We start from the raw sequence: 20979 nt of genomic DNA on the forward strand, positions 1-20979 counted from the left end.
ATAGCTTAAAATCACCCAGGGTAGGAGGTATATTTACACCCCAGAGACTGGCAAATGCTGTACAAATCAAGACTCTTCTCTCCCTCTCACTGTCACCTCAGCTGGCGATTAAACACTGACCGGCATGGGGTCTTGTTTGAAAGATAGTCAGCATTGACTTGGAATGGGAGGCCGGGGGAATGGGATATATCTGTTGAATGTTTCTTCATTTTTTACCATTTATCCCAGCATTGACTTGGAATGGGCAGATGGGGAGTCCAACTGAATAATATTCATTTCATTTGGGAAAAAAGTTAGCTTTCATAAGGATGTCAGGAAAATTCTGAAAAATAGAGCAAGGGGAAGAGGGGAGGACAGGACCAATTGTTCTACTAGATATCAAATGTAAAATAATAAATGTAATAAATATAAATGTATTATAAAAACAGAGCAGCTCTATGGAACAGAACGAGGAGGCCAGATATAAAACCAAACTCATCTGGGAAGTTAGTCCATGGCAAAGTTTTGTTTCACAGGAGGAAGAAAAAAATAGATTGTTTAGGAGATGATGCTGGGATAGGGGACAAGCCATTCACCAAAAGGTAAAGCCAAAAAAAAAAAAAAGCTGCATCTGTGCCTCACTTGTTATATCAGAATAAATATCAAATGGATGTAAAACATGAAACCATAAAATATGAGGACAAAGCGTGAGCAAACATTTATGAAGTCCGCACCAGGGAAGGCCCTCGGAAACATGGCATAAGACCCAGGAGCCTTAGGAAAAGATCGATAAGTCTGTCGACATAAACGTAAAACTTCCATCAGGCAGGAAATACAGCATGAAAAAGACAAATGCCAAAGTGGAAGGAATATTGGCGACACACGCGACTCTCAAAGAGTTACCAACCTGGACAAAGAGCTCTGTCCTCAGGTTAGTGGGAGACAAACAAGCGAGGGCAGATTGTCGGTAAGGAACACAAACAGGCGGTTCGCAAGTAAATGACGGGCCCATAAACACTGGCAGAGATGTCCAGCTTCAGCGTGTGATTGAAGAGATGTAAATTAAAATCCAGTTCCAGGCCTCCGAGAGTGCCTTCCGCAGCCCAGCATCTCCAGGAAGCAGAGTCCCAGTTTCCACTCGGTCAATGACAACATTCTTCCCAAGATCCCGAAAAAGCCCTGGTTGGCTCTGGATTTGGCTCTGAGCCGGGGAGATGCATTCTGCTCCCGGGCAGGCTCTGTAATTAGTAAACCATGTGATTATCCCTACTGTGTAAACATTATCCGGAGTGGGACTTGAAGATGTTTCTTGGAATCCTCTCCTGCTGACCTTTTTCCTCAGGCCTCTCGGCAGAGTAGTTGGAAGTTTACACTGCGAGGTTCCAGAGGCCACATCGCACGGTTTCAGGGTTCTCTCCTTAGTTCTATTCTTAGCATCACTTACCTTTGAGAGGAGCGAAGACCGGGGCCCTCTGACATGTGAGTGGCATCTCCTCCCTCCGCCTCCCCCAGGCTGCTGCCACAAGCCCATCCCGACCCCGTGGGCCACCACGGCTCGCTCCCCACTTCGATCCCCCCACCCGGACGGCAGAGTCCCCGGCCCACTCAGCCATGTCCCCTGAGCAGAGGCTTTGGGACACTGCCTGCTTGGGCCTCAAGGAAGACCCCTCCGGATGGGCAGGGACAATCGTCCATAGGTTCAATGGTGACAGCTGCCACTGAGGGAGCCTTTACAAGTACGATCGGATGCGATGGAATGACCCTGTGTGGGTACGCTGTTGTCCCCATCCCGTAGGGATCAGTAGAGGGAAGCCTAAGGACTTAGCCCCCAGCCACGGCTGCAGGAGGTGGGACTGCAGCTCCGCCTGCCAGACTCGGAGGCCCAAGCTTGGGAGGACGTTGTGACCGTCTCCGTCAAAGCCAGACTCCAAGCTGAGGGCTGACCGTGGGGAAGATGGGGTGTGTGTCCAGGGAAAGCAGGGGAGCCATGTGCACGAGCAAGGCATGGGGGAGATGCGGCGTGATCAGGGCTTACACGGTGAATGACCCATGAGGCGAGGGGACCACCAGCCTGACCTCCCGCTCAGCCCCGCCAGCCCTGGGTCCCCACGGCCCCACCCTTCTTCTGACGTCTCAGCACATCTCTGTTGTCCCGAGGCTGGAGCAGAGGCCACCGGGGTGTGACCAGCGGCGTCTAGCCTCCAGCCTAAACTCCTACCTGCGTGGCACTCTGCACCTGCAGGAGAACGGGTGTGAGTGGGCACAGAGATTGTCCAACCCAAGGGGCTGGCCAGGGTGAGAAAAAAACAAGCCATCTGACCCGTGTGGCCTGCGAACGCACACTGTGCAGGTCGGCTTCTGCGTCAATATAAAGGACTCAGGAGATCGCAGCCCAGGAGCTCAGGGTGCAGCAGGCCAGTCCCCGCTGTCCTGCTGTCCAGCCACCTGTTCACACGTGGGGTTCAGGGCAGGGAGGCAGGCAGGAGCTCTTGGGGCTACTTCCCAGGAAGACCTGAAGGATGCTGGGCCCCTCCTCCCTTTCTCCCCCCCACCCCCCAGCCCCTGGAGGACGTTTCCCTGGTGTTCGTGTCCATCCTTCTCCATCCTCCCTGCTAGCCAGCTCGCTGTGCGAAGTATCTCCCATGGAGGACCCCAGGAGAGGGGGACAGAAACCACCTGCCCGCTGGGGGCAGAGGCGAACCTGGGGACTCAGATTCGCTTCATCCCCTCTTCACCCATCCTCACTCTTCTCCCGCTCTTTCCAGGGTCAGCCGGGCACTCGAGGTTTTCCTGGATTTCCGGTAAGTCGGGAGGGCTGAGGTTAGCTGTGTCCCCGGTGACCCCTGGGCCTGACTGGGTTAAACTTCATGTGGGGCCAGCTCTTGACCTTCCAAACTCGGGTCAGTAAGGACCCTTTCCTGCAGCCTCTCACAGAGAGCAACTGAGAGTAGCTGGCACTTGGCCCAGAGTGCAAGAGAGGACAGGGAAACCCTTAGGGAAATGAAGAGACAGTAGGACGGGGACAAGTGAGCAAAGTCACAGGCTAGGTAAACCCAGCAGGACACTGGAACGTGAAAGAGATGATGCACCTCCGGGAAGCAACCCCCAAGCTGGTCTGGAGAGATCCACCTACAGGAGACAGTGAGGTGGCCCCCTGGATGTCCTGTGACCCCTGCCCCAGGGATCTAAACCCGGCTCTGAGAGGGAAGGCAGGGGAGTGGCTAGCTCTCCTTTTCTGCAGGCCCTGGTGCTGGCCAGCCCCAGGCTTTCTAGAAACATCCAGCTCACTTGCCACTCGGAATGAGGAGGAGATCTGTGATTGCCACAGTGACTCTCATCCATCAGCTTGTCTCTCGTGCCGGGCACTGGACAGGTGGCATTTCGTTCACTCCTCACAAAGACACTCTCCCTTCATGGAAGACTCTATTTTCCCCATTTTAGGATAAGAAATTGAGGCCTAAGTTTACCCGTGGTCACATAACCAGTAAGTGGTCAAGCAGACACTTGAACTTTTCTTGGGAGTCCAGAGCCTGTGTCCTTGACCACTGCCCAGGCTGCCTCTACGGCAGGACACCTGTGATGCTGTCTTTAATGTGGCTTCTTTCCTCTTTCAGGGTCCCATTGGGCTAGACGGCAAACCGGTGAGTAGACCCTCTGGGGCTGTAAGCTCTTCTCCCTGACTTAACCCAGGTCACTAACCCTGGGTCCTTAGCCCTCTGCAAGACCCTAACTCCATGAGAGAAGCTCCAGATGGAATGACAAGTTCCTGGGGTGGGATATTGTCATCAGTGGGAGGCGGGAAGGGCCCCCCGACCCCAGTGGGCCTCCCCTGGGCACAAGTCCATGACCGTCAAGCTGGGCTCTCAACATCCTGGGCAAGAGCCACCCCTAGAAGCTGGTGTTTCTGAGGTGCCCTTGGAAGGGGCTATGTTAGGGAGTGAGGCAAGGACGCAGCCTGGAGGGAAGAGGGGTGGAGGGCTCAGGCTGCTGGCTCTAACTGGAGCCTGGGCACCCGCTCACACCTGCCCCCAGCACTACCAGGTCGCCTGCCCCTCCCTGTCTCCTCGGGTCTCCCATCCCTGTTGGGACCCATGTACACCCAAGTCCACATGGAGTCTGGGTCCCCATCCACAGCTCCTGTCTCTGTCCATTTTAATCCTTTGGACTTGGACCCTAGACCCCAATGTTCATGGGGGAAAGGAGACCCCTGCCCACTCCTAGGAAAGAGTGAGCTGGGGAGAGCTCGACCCCTCTGATGCCCTCAGAGATTACAAGGGAAGGCAGGGGGTGCCAAGCCCAGCTCTATGCACTCACTTCTCCCCCCAAGCAGCTGGCATCCTCCAGATGAGGGCCTGGTCACCCGTCTGGTCCATCCCCCACTGCAGACCAGAGCTAAGCACCACGAGGGGTCTGGAGGCCATTTGCACTCAGCTCCCAGGCCCCGGCATCCCTCCACCTCCCCCGGGTGTGCGCCTGGGGCAGGGGCTCTGCAGGGGCTGGCAGCTGCTAGTAAGACCCAGCGAAGGGCAACAAGCAGATGCCCCACCTGAGCCAGCGGGCCCAGGACTGGGAGCCAGAGAACTGGGGAGGAGGAAAGATGTGTGCACAATGAGCGGCGGGTGAGGAAGGGGGCAGGCAGGGGCTTCTGGGCTGCAGCCTACCTGGCTCTCACGCTCTTCTCCTTCCAGGGCCACCCCGGACCCAAAGGGGAGATGGTAAGACCCCAGCTTTCCTGCCTTCCCTTGAGGGGTGGAGAGGTCAGCCTGGCCCTCGTGGGCCGCGGCCAAGCGCCACCCGGCACAGGGGACCCACAGGGACAGTCCTATGGCTGCCCCCATCGTCACTCCCTAGCGTCCTCACATCAACACAGGGAGGAGAGGTGGGCAGGGGGCTTTTCCACCTGAAAAATGAGGAAAAGGAGGTCCAGAGAGAGTTCAGTACCACCAGTGCTCCACAGAGGAAGAGGCTGGTGCTCCCAAACTGCCACAGGTCTCTGCCTCTGCCTTGGGGTTGAGTTTACATTTGGTCCCCCGTCCTCGCACTGGGGGTGTGAGGAGCCCATTGAGCACTTTCTCTACACCCGCACCCCGCTCTGGGCGGCCCCAGGGCTCCAGGCACTCCTGTCCCTGCTGGGCATCAAGCAGACTTGGAGAAGGGGACGGTTGCCCCCACCTTCCCCCTAACCCCTTTCACCTCTGCAAAGCCTTTTAAAGAAATTTTCTGTCCCTACAACTCCTCCAGGCTACTCCTTCCAGAAGGGAAAGCCTCCCCTTGTCAGGGGCCACCCACTGCAGGGGAGGCAGCCAGTTCTCTGGGGACGGGGACAGATGGGCCATTAGGAGTAGATGGGCCAGCTCCCTGGGCTGCCTTCCAGGGTGGTCACCTCTACAGTGTGAGGTCCCACCTCCTGCAGAAGGGTCTGGAATGTGCAGGGCGGTGAGACTGGCACGGCAGGCTCCCCGGCTCCCCGTCCAGGCCGGCTCAGTGCCTGTCCTGCTCCAAGGGCAGACATGAGGACACTTTCCACTCACAAGTGGGGCACAGCCACAGCGCAGGAGGCCAGAACCCTGCCTGCTGCAAGAGGTGGCCAACTTTGTGGATGGGAAGGGAGCCCCAGCCTTCACCCTAGCTCCCCCTAAATTGTGTGGGACCCTTGGAAGCTCAGCTGCCTCTGGGCTTCCACCTGTCCCGTCGACTCAGGCCCAGCTAACATAATTGAGGGTTTTCTATGTGGTGGGCACGGGGCTGGGCACTATGCATGTCTAACCTCCTCTATGCTCAGCCTAAGCCTGGGCCCCAGGTCCTACTAGTAGTAGCCACTTGACAGCTGCGGAAACGAAAGTTCAGAGAGTCTAAGTAACTTGCCTGAAGTCACACAGCTAGAGAGCATCAGAAACAGAATCCGAACCCAATTCTCTAGGTCCTTCCCTCCACATTTCATTGCCTTTCTCCCTCCTTCTTTCCCCTCTCTCCTGCCCTATTTCCCTGCCTCCTGCCTTCCCCTTAACACATTCTTAGGGAGTATCTGCGCTATGCTGGGCACTGAGCCAGGTGCCAGGGGTAGAGACAGGAGTCAGAAAGACACTGTCCTTGCCGTCCTGTAGCTCACCGTCTACTGGGGGAGCAGGTATTAAATAACCACTCACATAATTAACAAACCGCCTTGGCAATCAGTGCTGTGCCGGTTAGCCTGAGAAACCTCCGTGTAACAGCACCTCACCCAGGCTGAGGGTCAGAGAGGCTTTCTGACAAAGGCTTCAACTGGGGCCCGAGGGATGAGGGTTTCACAAAGAGAAAAAGGAATGGGAAGGAGCATTCTGGACATGGGAGAGCAGCATGTGCAAAGGCCCTGGGGCAGGCAAGTGCTGAAAACATCCACAGAACTGGGAAAAGGGTAGTGGGGTTCTGGAGGCCATGGGCAGAAGAGCTGGCTTTGGAATCCAGGTGCCCAGCCAGCTTTCCTGCCCGTCACAGCCACCCCCACTGCAGGTGCATGTCCTGCTGCCCCTCCCCTGTTCCCAGCATGGCAGTGCACATGCACGAAGCGGTGGAGACTAAGACAGGAACACTTCCATGCTGCCATTGTTCTAGAGGCACAGGGGTTTAGATGCCAGGAGTTTGGGGCCCTTGTTCCCTCAACCCTTCCCTGCCACCTTCTTCCCCTTCCTAGTGGCCTGGCCCTGCCATAACACAGTCCGTGGCAACCCAGAAGTAATAGTAACGGTCAGCTAGGCACTCTTGTGTAATCCTCACAGCAGCTTATTATCCCCACTCGACGAAAGGGGAGATGGAGGCACAGAGTGGCTGAGTATGTTGCCCAAGGCTACCCAGCTTCTAAATGATGGAGCTGGGATTGAGCCCCATGTGGTGGGATCGCACCACACCTCCTTTCTGCTGCAGAGCCCTTTGTCCTGAAGGAGAGGAACGCTTCTACGGGGCTCCTCCTCTGCCATCTGTCTGCCCCACCCAACTGAACGACCCATGTGTCCCCCTGTCCGGAGCTAACCCAGGGGGGAAAGGAAGAGGCCATCCCTTGTCCCGTGAGCCCGCATCAGTGTGATAGATCCTCTGTCTGCCTCTCAGTCATCCGTCAAAATCTGACAGGCCACGGAACCATTAGGCTTCTGTTTGGCTTGGCACAGGAACCCCGCGCTATTAATTCAACACACTGTCTAGTGTAATTATCTTGGCCTGCTTATCATCTGTCTTTCTCCCACTCACCTCCATCCCCAGATGGCTCCCCCTCTGCTAGGCATCCAACATGGGGGGCTGGGGCTCACTCTCACATGCTTACCCTCTGTCCTCACTTCCAAAGGGGATCACCCCCAGCCCACCCACCCCATAGGAGCCCCCAGAACCTAAGGAAAGGTGTGGACAGGATTGGGGATCCCACAAGTGCCATCAAGGAGAGCCGGGACCCTGAATGCACATCTTCTCCCACTGCTCAGGGCTGCCCTAAGGGTGGGAGGAGTTCATTCACACCAAGTGCTCACAACAGTGCCCAGCAGAGCAGACGGGAGGCAGGACAAGCGCCCTAGCGCATCACCCGTGACCTATCTTAAAGGGGCAGCCACTATTCAGCAAGAGCTAATTGGTGCCATGTGTGGTTGGGCCTTGAAATATTTAAGAGAAACTTGAAATCCAGACTCGTGTCATACTCTCCTTGCTCTTAAATGTTGGCAATTCATTGAAATAAAACTGTGTGGCAGCAACACAATAATACCTCTGGGGACCACTGTTGTGACACGGGCCACCATCTGGGACATCTGGATTGCACCCTGCAAGTCCCTGCAGCCCCAAACCTTTGTATGGCTTTCTTCAGCCGCGGGCCCTCCCCTCCTCATCATATGCCTCTGTTCATCATGAGAGGGGGTGGCCGGTCACGTGCAGGCTGCTTCCCTGCCATGCATCACACTCTGCTGGCCTTGCGCTGAACACATGGTCAGCCACATGGGCTGTGATGCCCCATGGATTGTCCCAAAGGCCACTTGTCCCCTCCCATCGTGAAAATTTCCCAGGTTGTTGGTTGGTCCCATTGACAAGTCAGGGACAAGAGAGGCTCTTTTCCCACCCACATGGGCCCTTCCCAGGAGATCCTGAGTTCTTTCAACCCCAAAGAGGCTGGTGCAGCAGATGGATCCTCACAGGAGCCCAGGATGGTGGCTGGAAGGGACCTCTGGGCCCCAGGGGCAGAGCACTGCCCGTGGCTCCAGCCAAGTCTAGAAGCCCTGCCTTCAGGGGCCCAGTTCAGAGAGTGTGGGTGAGAGGAAACAGCTGGGCCTTTGCAGTCAGCAAACCTGGGCTTTCGTCCCAGCGCCACCACTCACTGGGCTGCAGGGCCCTGTCTCCATCACCTCGTCTGGGAAGCGGAGCTGACGCGAGCGTCTTCTCCATGGGCCAGTGCGGGTGTGGGTTCGGCTCATACTGAAAGCCTGCCTCAGAGCGCGTCCTCAAAGTATCCCCTCTTCCTCCACACCAGCCTCGGGTCAGCTCCTGAGACAGCCAGCTGAACCCTGTGTCCTCCTCAAAGTACTAGGGTCCACCCTGACCCCAGGCTTCTTTCTCAGCCCTACAAACTTGACAAGACACCCCAGAGGGTGCCCCAAGGCCCCTTGTGTTCCTCTCAGGGGCCCAGAACATGGCTTAGGTCACCAGCTCCCTGCTCCCTCTCTTCACCAAAGGTTTCTCCAAAGGCCCCATGTGTCAGCAGCATCGCCCCCAGCACCCCCCTCCACTGCGCATACCCCAAAGCCCTTCTGACTCGGTGGGTTTCCTGCTGAGGCAGTGCTAGGCAGAAGATAGAATGGGCCAGGGTCTCCTAGAGGCTTTCGACCTCTACTTCTTGGCCCCATGAGGGGAGGAGATGGGCATGCATGAGGCAGGGCAGCCCACAGCAGCAGAGCACCACTTGATGTGTACATGCAGCCCCCTTCACAGCCAGCCCATGAGAGGGTGATGGAGAGGAGGAAGAGGAGGGAAGGCCCCTGGGCTTCCCCACAGGGGCCCAGGGCACCCTGAGTCACTCCCATTGACGGAGGAAGAAGCTGAGACTTGGTGTACAGGCCACATCACCTAGAACATCCTGGGCACAGGAGCACAGGCCATGGGTGGTAGGAGCCCAGCCTTCAGGACTCCGTGCATTCCCTGCAAGCCCCGGCCCCCAGCACGCCCCGCGCATCTCTGATCCTGCCTGCCCTCTGCGCGCCCACTGACCTCTGTGTGTTTCTTCCCTGCAGGGCCTGACGGGTCCCCGAGGACAGCCGGTTGGTACCTCGCCCTAATGTTCCTCAGCAGGGAGGTTTCGGGCCCCTGTGGCCTTCGCTTCACTTTCTAACTGCCTTTTCTGTCTCTTCATAGGGACCTCCAGGACAAAAAGGAGAAAAGGTAAGCCTGATGGAGGTTTTCTAGAATTTTCATCATAGGAAACAGCCTCCCTAAATGTAGAAAGCAGTCCAAAGCGATGGTTTTCGGATGTTAGTATTCATTAACAGGACCAGGGCATCCCTGGTGATGCTGCGGTGGATGAGAGACAAGAGGGAGGGTGTTCTGGGTGATGTTCTCTCCTCGGGAGGAGGGGAGGCTAGGAGCCTGGCCCCTCAGACTCCTTCTCTGCCCCTCCTGCACGTACACCCAGGGTGCTCCCTGATGCATCCCCACGGGCCTCTAGGATTTTGAGGTGTCCATTTGTAAACCACTCACCTGGTTCCCTTCTTGGCCTCATACATTTGCCATCTCCTTAAATTTCTCATGGACACTCTGCTGGGCTCACCCTGCACACTCTGCTGGGTGCACCTGGCACCCCCAACCTCAGAGAAGGCATCTCCGAGGGGTCCATGCCCACAGCCCCCCTCCGTGTCTGCACTTCCCATCCAGAGGCTCCTGCTTGGGGCAGTGCGATGGACCCACCCAGAGGTTTGACCTTTTATGGAAGATACCGCCAGCCAGGCATGGAACATAACTCCTGAATGCGGTCATGGCAAGTGGGATATGGCAGGAGAATCCTGCCCTGTGTCCCACGTCCCACGGGACCATGTCCAGGCAGGCCTCAGGGGTCTTCCCCGCTGCCAGCCAGCGGGAGGGAGTGAGTTTGATCTCCTGCCTCAGAGAGTTTAGTCCAGGACCAGAGCAGGGCTGGTGGGCGGGGGGGGGGGGGGGGGGGGGGGGATGAGTACGTGTGGTATGTCCCCAGGTCCTGAGGATGCCTCTGAGGCACAATTTCCCCAGAGTGCCTAACACGGTCCTCTGCTTCCCTCCCTTCCCCAGGGGCAGTGTGGAGAGTACCCACATCGGGTAAGTGAACCCCTGACACTGATCCATCCCCTGGGCACAGCCCCCAGCTCAGCCTCGTCTCCCTGGGGCCCCCAGCACCCACAGAGGTTGGCCAGAGCAGTGGCCGTGGGGGTGGCCGTCCCCCAGCCCTGGAGTGTGCCTGGTGGTCAGCAGCGCGCTTGTGCAGGGCTGGTCTCCAGGGCTCACGTCCGCCCGCCCGTGCACGTCTCTGTGCATGTGCCCCTGTGCTGGCTGGCCCGCAAGCCTCCCAGCGTGTGCGTACTGGAACTCCGGGTATCTGGTCCTGCGACTCTCTGCACACCGCGCCCTCTGTAGGGCTGTGCAGCTTGTGTGAGTCTGTGAGTCTGACTCCCTGCCCCGCGTGTGTGTGTGTGTGTGTGTGTGTGTGTGTGTGTGTGACCGGGTGTGCATGCCTGGCTTCCTGCCCCGGCTGAATCAGAGGGACTTTCAGCTTAGTCATTGTTGCAGATGACCCAGACCTCAATGGTGGGAGATAACTGGGGGCTGGCTCTATCAGTTCAAGGATAAAGTCTCTGCTTTGCCTCCTTAGGAATAGAGGAGGCCTTCTCCAAGCAGAGTGGGGACTCTCTGGGCTGGGATGGCCTCCCAGTCACCCCCATGCCCTAGCTCCTTCCTTTTCCTTGCTTTTCCCCAGGATATAGGGCCCAAAGCCTGCTGTAGTCCTATTAGGAAGCTACAAACATAATAGCAGGAGGGCATTCTTGGAACACAGAGGGCAAAGATGTGGGCCTTCCAGTAAGACCTGGGACCAGAAACATATTGCTCTCAGACCCTAGGATCTTTGGGTGCCCAGCCCTACACCATGGGCCTCATTGTGCCCAGAAACACACGCACAGTGTGGCTTCCCTGGCTGCCACCCCCATCAGGCAAGGGGACTAGAGTCAGGCCTAGAGTCGACCTGGCTATAGAGGGCCACTGGGAGGGCCTTGCCAGCAGCATCCAGCCACTTGGACTCTGACCCCGGAGTTCCTGGGCTCCTGGGGAGAGGCTGCAGGCGGTCTTCAACATAAGCAGTGGGGATTGGGGGTTGAGGCCAAAGCTGGGTTGGGCTCTGGGCAGGGGGCGCAGGCCGGTGGCCACGCAGACAGAGCTAGCCTGTCAGCGACATGTGCTCCAGGAACGCAGGGGCGCTGGTGTTCCGGCCAGCCTGATCCTGATACAATAATAGAAGGTCAGCTGTGTTTATTTGAAACGATGGACTCACAGGATTGTTATGTTACCCGAAAGAAAGACAGCATCCCCCAGCACAAAAGACAACACGACAGCAGACATGTTGGCGGTGTGTCATCCGTCCTTAGTGAGTGCGGGGGAGGAGGAGTGGAGGTGGGGAGGCTCTCTGCCCCTCGATTCAACGAGAGACAGAGAGAGAGAGAGAGCAGTGATGGAAGCCTCCAGAAGCATCTTGGCCACAGAGTGCAGCAAAGCTATGACTGTGGCAGGGTTAGAGACCAAGTCAGGCAGGGGTGAGAGCCGATTTGGACAGGGCAAGGCAGCTGGCACCCCCTGTTGATCTGGAAGTGGGTAGGAAAGCAGGGAGCATCTAGGGAGAATGGTCTGTTGGTGTTCTGAGGGGTCTGCAGGCATGACGGGGGTGGCAGGCCTCCAGGATCCTGCCTCTGCTCCAAGAGCTAACCAGAGATCCTGCCTCTGCTCCAGCCTGTAGCATCCCAGGGAGGGGGTGAAAGAAGGGGGGAGTGGGGCGTGGAGTACCCCGGGACAGGGAACAGGCAGCTGGTGTCTGTGGGCTCTGGCACTCACGCCCCGGTCGCCCTGTCTCTGCCACCTCCGTCCCCTCCCATGCCAGGAGCACCTGAGCAGCACCCTTTCGGCTCTGCGCTCCAACCAGATCATTACCCTGAAGGTTTGTGGCTTCTGGAAGGTCTGCGGGCCCCTCTCTGCTGAGAGGCTCCCTGGACACAGAACCCAACATTGCACGTCCCCAGGCCCCACGGCGGGAAGCAGTGGGGCTCTCGGGGCAGCCGCTGCCCCTCAAGGCAGCAGGACCCGGAAAGGCCACAGCAGGCTCCCAGGTCTCAGTCCAGGTGGGCCCCCGGGTCCTAACACTCATCCCAGGGGCCTCGTGTGAGGTAAAATGCTTTCGAAAACAAGGGGTCAATGATACGCCACCCTTGTCACACAGCCTCCAACTGCTTCCTGAAGCCCTGGGGTGCTCAGAGAGGCTGGAAGCAACGAGAATGTCCAGAAATGAAGATCACAGTAGCTAATGTGATTGAAAGTTGCCTGCCCCAAAAAAGTGGTTGAACATGCTGGAGACATCTTTGCCCAGCCTTTATTTTCCAAACCCACCAGCCCCGGGGAGGGGGGGGTGGCGGGGGGGTGCACGGAGAGACCTCAGAAGCACTTAGCTCGTGCCCACACTGGCCACACCCTCGGCCGGCTCAGCCCCCGGGAGCCCGACTTGGCACTGCCCGTGACCATCCTCCCCAGATTCGCTGACGCTAGCCTTTCTCGTTCAACCAAAAAAAGAGCCCAGAGTTTGCCACACACCAGCCTGGCCTCAAGTCCCAATTTAGCTGGTCCTGTGGGTCCCTCCCGAGCCTCTGCCTCTGCTGCCCCCGTCCACCGCCAGGGACAGACGAGGGGCCGACAGCGCAATGGTGGGCTGTGTGCCAGGGGCCTCTGTGGCCCAGCCGAGGGGGGCCACTCTCCCAGTCGGGGGTGCTGCTGGCCAACACCCCAGGGGACCGTGTGCCGTCCAAGGGCAGGCTCGGCGCTGCGCCCCTAGACGGCGAGAGGGCCCACCCACACCTTCCCTCCCTGCGCCTCATGCTCGCTAATCACTCTTTTCTCTTCCTCTCCTCCCCTCCCACTTGGCCACCCTGCCTTCCTGGCGACATTCGGCATCCTTCTGAGCATCTGCGATCTTTGGCCTTTGCCCTCTGGCCTTCCAACTCATCTTTCTCCTCAGCTGCTGCCTCTCCTCAATTCTGTGCGACTGGCTCCACCCCCAGTCATAAAAAGACGGACCTTCCAGGTAGACACCGTCCCTTTGTCGGGACCACGCGTGGCTTCCCCGGGGGCTTGGCAGGGCTCCGGGCCCCGACGGGCCAGCTGGGGCTGGAGAGAAAGCCAGGACCTCACTCTACTTCAGTTCGATTCAATTAGACAAAACTGGCCCCGTGAATGGCACAGATGTGGAAACACACGAGGCCCGAGCCCAGGAGGTCCCCCCACTGGCACACGCCACGGCTCCCCAGAGCCGTCAGCAGCAACAGCAGCGCAGGGTGCCGGGTCTCACAGGGCCGAGCTCGCCTCATTCCTCCGACCACTTTATGGCTTAGGCACGATCATGCTCATTTCGCAGATGAGAAAGGCAAAGTTCAGAGACACCCAGTCGGTTGCCCGAGGTCACACACCCAGTACACTGCAGAGCACCCAGCTTCTGTGACTCTCATTAGCTGCGGGGTTGGGAGCAAATTGCCTAACCTCTCTGTGCCTCCGCTTTTTCATTTGTCAAATGGGGACATTAAGGGTCCCTGCTGCGAAGAGCTACGGTGTGTGCAAAGCACTTGGGATAGCTCCTGCTATTATTAAATTGAGGCTCAGAGGAGTGAATTTGTGCCCAAGGTCACACAAGCAGCGAGAGGCAGAATGGGAACCCGGCAACCAGGTCTTCAGACCCCACATTTGTGGTCTCCATTGGACTACACCCTTTATATTTAGAAATGGATTGCTTAGCACTTGATCACTTGTAATCTGAGTTTGAGGAGTGAGGGAATTTGCCGAGGGAATGTAGCCCACAACCAACAGGTGTAATCGTTGTGAGCAACTGCTTCCTTCTCCCTGCCTTACGAACCCAAGGAGGCTAGGGTAGGGCCAGGTTACAAAGAACAGAAAACAAGAGACCGCAGAGCCAGGGACCCAGGCACAGGCATTGCAGCTTGATTCTGGGCCGGGCAGCCCACGGCCGCCACTTACACCCCAGCCTTCCTCACGCTGTGCGGGAGTTAGGTGACCCCCAGGGCCGAGGGGATGCTGGAAGGGGCAGGGCTCCGAGATGCTCTCTGAAAGCCCGACGGCAGGGCCCGGAGCCACCATCTGGCCACACTCAGGAGTCAGGAGCCCAGGGGCCAGCGGTTCAGGCACCTGATTGAACAAGGCTGAAGAATCACTCCAATTAACAGCTAAAAATACAGAGGGCCACGTGACGCGTGTGCCACCCGAGCCTGCATATCCCATTACAGCAGCCAAATCCTCGAGAGCCTCCATGTGCTCCCAAGGCTTACTCCAGGCACGGCTCTTCAGGGGGCCCACCGGCAGCTCAGAGAAGCACCAGCAGCCCCCTGTCACCCCCCCTACCTGTGTCAGACCCCATTCCAGAAGAGCTGCCCTTGCCCTCACACTGGCCATTCACCTCGGCCCCCAGGAGCCACCTCCTGGCCTTAGTTACGTTAGATGCTGTTCGTTAAGCCTCGCTGGGCTCCAGGCGCTGCGGTAAGAATGCCACATGGATTATCTGGTGTCATGTCACACCGGCCAGCGGGCGGCGCAGGTGCCATCATAATCACGCCCACCTTACGGATGAAGAAATCGAGAGGGTGCCCAGGATCCCATCCAGGCCACTGCACGTCACTGTCTCCCTTTTCAAGGGCAGGGCGTGGGAGCGCCAGAACTTTCTGTGCTGCCCTGATCTGGTTTCCAAAGTAGAGAGGGAAGCATAGGGGCCCCTTCCCCACCCGCCGTGGATCGTGCCTGGAGAAAAGGGTTTTTCTGCGGTCGCCCATCACAGGACGTAAAAAGGCCTGCCCATTTCCTATCAATAAAGCAATATTGATTTTACAGGCTCTGTAAGGTGCTTAAACACTGGCCTAACATTTGCTGAAAGAGGAAACTATATGAAATATGATGTACTTAGCAGATGGTGTTGGAGGCCATTTCCAAAGTGCAGAAAGTTGGACAGTGAGTAGTTTTTTCTGGGGGCTTATTTGGAACGAGTAGGAACAGTGTGGAGTTCCGGGTTTGGGACCTGGCTCCCCACAAATTCTCCACGTGACCTCAGTCAGGGAGCTCACCTTCTCTGAGCCCGTTTTCTCTTCTGTGAAATGGGACTCGTGACCCAGGCTGCCCCTGCCTCCTCCACCACGGGCACCCTGTGCCCTCCCTCGCGTGGCTTCTCAGAGGGTACGGCAGGATGAAGCCCGGGCCCCAGCATGACCATGCTGGGTGCCATCCGGGCGAGGATGTCCCGGCCCAGGGAGGCTCAGGCAGCAGCTGCTGGAACCCAACAGTTCTCGTTCTGAGGTTGCCCACCCCTGTTTCTCCTCATCTTTTCCTCCCGTGGGGTTGCAGCAGGCATCCTCGGCTCCCCCGTTCCTACAGACGGTAGGAGGGTCACAGAGGGTCACTGGGAGCACACCGAGAAGGCTGGCCGGCCTGCAGCTCCGGCCGCCTGTGTCCCCCCACATCCCAGCCCGGAGCTCGCATGCCTGCCAGGTGGTTCTGCCTCAGTCTGTCTGCAGGGATGGGCCTCTTCTCATAGGAGCTGAGCCCAGACGGTCCCCGGAGAGGTCACTTAGAAAGTAACATGACAGCTTTGGTCCAGATCTAGGATGACTCCGGTTGGCCCCCGGCCCCACAATGTGGGTCACATGGACCAGGCTCTCTCCTCTTCCTGAGGGAACACGATGCCACCCCTAGCTCTCTGGGCCCTCGGCCCATCCTGGACACGGGCACGGTGGGTGACAGGGGCTGGGCTCAGAGCAGCTGCCTGAGGAGTGGGGGCAGGGCACAAGAATGCTAATGGGGACCCCCGACAGGCATACAGTCCTTTATAGTTCCCAAAACTCAATCAGCTCAGGGTTGCCAACTCAATTGTTGTCTGAGGCCAAGCACAGATGACGTAAGTGACAGAAGCAGGCAGCCTGCAGAGAGGATGGGGAAGCGGGGAGTCAGCCTGCCTCTGTCACTTACGGGGAGGGGGGGTGGCCCCCGCCAGAATGCAGGCCTCGAGTGCCAGGGCTCCCAGTGTGACATCAGAAGCCCCCAGTCCAAATGTTTTTACACAAGAGCTCTTGCCCAATTGTCTAGTGAGCCAGACCAACTTCTGTGGCCTCTGACCCAAGGGCCTCCTTTGACACTCGGGGCCAGAGAATCAGACAGCAAAATGCTGCGGCTGGAAATAGGGGACCGCTGCTCTCACTCAAAGCCTGGGAGGCCCGGCCCAGAGAGAGGATGTGACTGGCCACGCGGAGGGAGGGGCCGAGGCAGGCCAGGCTGAGGACCACGTGGACTGGACCCCGGCTATCTGACCAGGCCCGGAGCATGCCCACGGTCGGGCAGGGTCATCTTGCTCACTCCTCTACCCCTGCCCCCTGCAGGGTTCTTGCTCTAGGACCAGCTGCTTGTGCAGCAGGTCCTCCCTGGACCCTTCCTCTCGGGGGCCTCATGTCTTGGCCGTCTCCTTGCTGCCACTGGTCCCTGCATGCAGTCACCACCACAGCATCATCACCATCACGCCACACCACCTTCCCACCAGAGCCCCTGATGGGGCCTTCACTGGGTGCATGGCACTGGGGTGGGAGCCGCTCCCCAGCCCTGGGGCTCTCCCTCTAACTCTCGTTTTCACCAACATCAGGGTGAACAGGGCCAGGCCGGTATCCAAGGCCCACCAGGGCCACCAGGCCCCCCTGGACCAAGCGGACCTCTGGGGTACCCGGGACTGCCAGGGCCCATGGGGCCACCCGTAAGTTTTCCCTTTCTCTCTCTACCACCTCCTCTCCCAAGAGTTATCCAAAAATTCTCTGGAAGCATCCAAACCGTGCATAACTGATAAGAACCTGGGTCCCCACTAAAGGGTCCACACCTTGGCAAGGCCACTGGACATGGGTGGCTCCTGTAAGAAGTTACTGGGCCCCGTTCACCTGTTATGCTCTGGTTCTGAAAACCCAGCTTCTGGGGCCAGGCCTCAAGTCCAGTCATTGCCTTTCAGAGGCCGCCCCGTTCTCAGCCTCAGCAGAAAGGAGCTTGGAAAGAACGTTCCCAGGGCCCACCCTTTGATGGGTGTCCCCAGACCCCTGAGCTGGAGGAGAACCTGAGCTGGGGGCAGTGGGTTCTGAGGCAGATAGCAAGGGCACACCTGACCACCTGGCATCCTAACGAACATGCCTTTGCTGCTGTATGTGCGCTTTACAGTCTTGGGCCACCTTCCAGCCAATCTGCATGTCTAGTAAGCCAGGGAGATACCGGATCAAGCCTGAGGATCGGATGGCTACTGTGGGCCAAGGGGGGCGGACAGGTGCCCCCTCCAGGCGAGACCACACTCAGGCAATAGTAGGTCAGGTCGGGTGTCCACTAAGCCATCGGGTTTCCAAGCTCTGGCCAAGACCCACGCTCTCGGCCTACTTGGTGCAACAGAGCAGGGGAATCACTCAGCAGGCACCTGGACCTCTTTGCCGAAAATGGGTTCTATCAGTCTTAAAGCCAAGACCAATGTCCTATGTTCCTGAAGGAAGCCGACCTTGCTCAGCAGAGCGTCGGTTTTGCCCTTGGCCCTGCCAGCCTTCGAGGGAGCCTTCTGTCTCCTTCGGCCCAGGGTGCTGCGACCACAGCACTCAGCCATGGTGGGGGGATTGGGGGCAGGGGTGGGGGTGGCCCAGGGCCTGCGGGAGCCCAAGGGAGAGGCCAGGGCAGGCTGGCTCCACCGTGGTCTGGGGCAGAGGTCTGGGCAGCAAACACGGGCAGGGACAGGGTTAAGGGGGAAGTCTGTTTAATAGTGTTTATTTCACTGGGCTGAAAAAAAAAACCTATTTTTCCTTTTTTTTTAAGATTTTATTTATTTATTCATAAGAGACAAAAAGAGAGAGGCAGAGGGAGAAGCAGGCTCCCTCGGGGGAGCCCGATGCGGGATTCAATCTCAGGATCCTGGGATCACGACCTGAGCCAAAGGCAGACACTGAGCCACACAGGCGCCCCCTGTTTTTCTTTCTTAGGACAAAAGCATCATCCACGCATTATGAAAAATTTGGAACACAGACAAAGAAAAAGCTTTAAATTGTCTGTTTTGCCATATCCAGAGTTCACCATCATTAACATTTTGGAGGGCCCCCTTCCATTTTTCTCCTTAGACACATCCACATGTAAACATCTTCCAGGTTGGTAACAGTCTGAAAAAGGTAACAGGTTGTGTCCCGTTATGTTTTTCACTCAACACCATAAACCACACCCTTTCCTAGAGCAGGAGTCTCCCATGGTGTGGATTGTAGGGCTGCTGGGCCCATTTACAAGTAGGTAATGAGCTCCCTTCTGTAATATATATCCTTGAACGTAGATGTTTGTGTGCATCTCTGATGCCTTCACTGCAGTAGATTCCCAGAGGTGGAATGGCCAGGTCAGCGATGTCACTGCCAGGCAGCCCTCCACGAGGATGGCCACCTTCCAGGTCACTCGGCCTCGCACCTGGGCCCATCAGCTGCTCCAGCTGCCAATGCTGAGGCTCGGTGCGGGGACCCTCCAGGCTGGCCCACAGCTCTGGCCACCCGGGGCACCCAGCTTGGCAGCTCAGCTCGGTGTGAAACCTGACTTGCCAGCCCTCCTGCCCAGCTTGACCTCCGTGATAGATGTTAACTATCGCTGTGTCGTGGGATCCCAGGAGGAAGATTAGTCTCACTTCCATGGGTTTGTAGATGGGAAAGTGGAAAACCTGAAAGGAAGTGAAATTTAGGGAATGAAACCAAACCAAACCAAGAGAACCAAAAAAACTCCTCAAAATCCACTTCTTTGAGGACCCTTACCGCCCAGACATGTTGGGTTCCCACGCACTGAACCCAAGCCAGGTGGTTTTCTTTGTTAGGTTGTTTATAAAGAAAAAAACCAGCAAGCATGTTTTGAAGCCGACTGAAACAGCCCAGACTTGGGCATCTTGCTTTTCTCCTGCCCGTGTTTGCTGCCCAGACCTCTGCCCCAGACCACGGTGGAGCCAGCCTGCCCTGGCCTCTCCCTTGGGCTCCCGCAGGCCCTGGGCCACCCCCACCCCTGCCCCCAATCCCCCCACCATGGCTGAGTGCTGTGGTCGCAGCACCCTGGGCCGAAGGAGACAGAAGGCTCCCTCGAAGGCTGGCAGGGCCAAAGGCAAAACCGACGCTCTGCTGAGCAAGGTCGGCTTCCCAGGGAGGGGTCCCAATCAGGAGGTGGGAGGGTGGGGACCCGGACCAAACCACACTGTCAGTTTAACAGGCTGCCGCTGACCTATTTTCCAGCGGGTGAGCACAGCAGAGATGCCCACAGCGCCTGCATGGCTCCAGAGGGAGCTGTGAGCCTGTTGTCCCCACATGTCCTCAGCAGATTTCAGATACCGTTCCAGAATCTTCTAGATCTCGTCTCTAGCATATCCAGAACTCATTATAGCTACTCGAGCACTCCTCTGCTCCCAGCCTCCACAGTAAACACACCTAACCACACTGTTTGCCAGAACTTTCCATCTCCACTCACCTTCTTCTTGCCTCCACAGGGCTTACCCGGGCCTCCTGGACCAAAGGTGAGGGCCCTTCGGGTGATGCGCTGCATGGGCGGGAGAGCTGTCTGCGGAAGGAGGGGAGACAGCACTGCAGGCTACTGGATGAGGAGCTGAGAGTGACCTCAGTGAGAGATGGGTCACATTTGACTCACTTCCAAAGTGCCATTGTCCTCTGGGGAACCACCTGGGTCCCCCAGAGATTGCACTTTGGTGTCCCCAGGCACACTTCCATATGACCAGTATGGAAGCCATGGTCCCATCCTCCAAGGAGCTTAAGGTCTGGTTGGAGACTCCAAGGAGCTTAAGGTCTGGTTGGAGACTCCAGGTTGATGCCCAGGACACTGTCACAACATCTCAATGAAAGGGTGTATCATACAGAGTCAGAGCTAGAAGGGTGACCTTTGGGATCATCTGGTCTCTTGTGAGACCTTGTTTGTAAGCCCACTGTGTTAACCTGACTGTCTCTCTGAAGCTGGGGGCCCTGAGGCCCTGGGGACACAAAGTTGCAAAGCACTGCCCCTACCCAACCATTTTATACATGTGGAGGCTGAGAGCCCTCAGGAAGAGTGACTTGTCCAGGCTCAACAGAGAGTCATTGATGGAATCAAAACCAACATTCGGGTCTCCTGGGCCCCTGCCAAGTTGACCCTGTCCACCTCCCTCTGCCTCTGCAAGCTGGCGACTTGTTCTGAAGAGAATGGTCTCTGCTGGCCACACAGGAAGCAGAGCTATTGTTCCAGGGAGGGCCAGAAGTCGGGGGGGGGGGGGGGGGTGGGATTTGCAGTCATTGAGAAGAGGAATGGCGATGTGAGGGGAAGAGTGCGAGCCAAAATTTGGCATTTGGAAAATCCCACTAATGGTCTTCTCTTTGTTCCCCCAGGGAGACCCAGGAATCCAAGGCTACCACGGCCGGAAGGTAAGCAAGAAGGGGAGGGGAGGACCCTACCCCCCAGTAGTAACCCACATGGGGCTTCACCACAGTGCATACAGGGTCAGGACTTGGTCATGCACATGTATTTTTGCACACACACTTACTTGCCCAGTGTGAGCCTCACATTTGTGAGGTTGGCCAGACAAGAGTTCATGTCTCCACTTGGGGAAGGAGAAGGCTCAGAGGGGCATGGCCTTAGGCAATCAGGGGCCCAGTCAGACCTCAGGACCAGGTGAGTCTCCTACCTCCAACCTGGGTCGCTATATCTATACTGAGGCAGGCCAGG

At 57.5% G+C, this 20979-nt stretch overlaps 1 protein-coding gene across 9 annotated transcripts in view; it reads left to right on the forward strand.

The window, feature by feature from the left end:
* Window positions 1-20979, forward strand: part of COL13A1 (collagen type XIII alpha 1 chain) — an 80354-nt gene that overhangs the window by 11663 nt on the left and 47712 nt on the right. For all 9 annotated transcript variants that reach the window (XM_072823404.1, XM_072823405.1, XM_072823408.1 and 6 more), the window contains exons 5-14: window positions 2745-2780; window positions 3594-3620; window positions 4668-4694; window positions 9216-9242; window positions 9337-9363; window positions 10243-10269; window positions 13220-13285; window positions 16886-16993; window positions 19757-19783; window positions 20643-20678. In XM_072823404.1, coding sequence (XP_072679505.1) covers window positions 2745-2780; window positions 3594-3620; window positions 4668-4694; window positions 9216-9242; window positions 9337-9363; window positions 10243-10269; window positions 13220-13285; window positions 16886-16993; window positions 19757-19783; window positions 20643-20678 — 408 coding nt within the window. The remainder of the gene's footprint in view (window positions 1-2744; window positions 2781-3593; window positions 3621-4667; window positions 4695-9215; window positions 9243-9336; window positions 9364-10242; window positions 10270-13219; window positions 13286-16885; window positions 16994-19756; window positions 19784-20642; window positions 20679-20979) is intronic.

Source organism: Canis lupus, chromosome 4 (assembly GCF_048164855.1).
Source record: "Canis lupus baileyi chromosome 4, mCanLup2.hap1, whole genome shotgun sequence".
NCBI classification, from domain to species: Eukaryota; Metazoa; Chordata; class Mammalia; order Carnivora; family Canidae; genus Canis; species Canis lupus.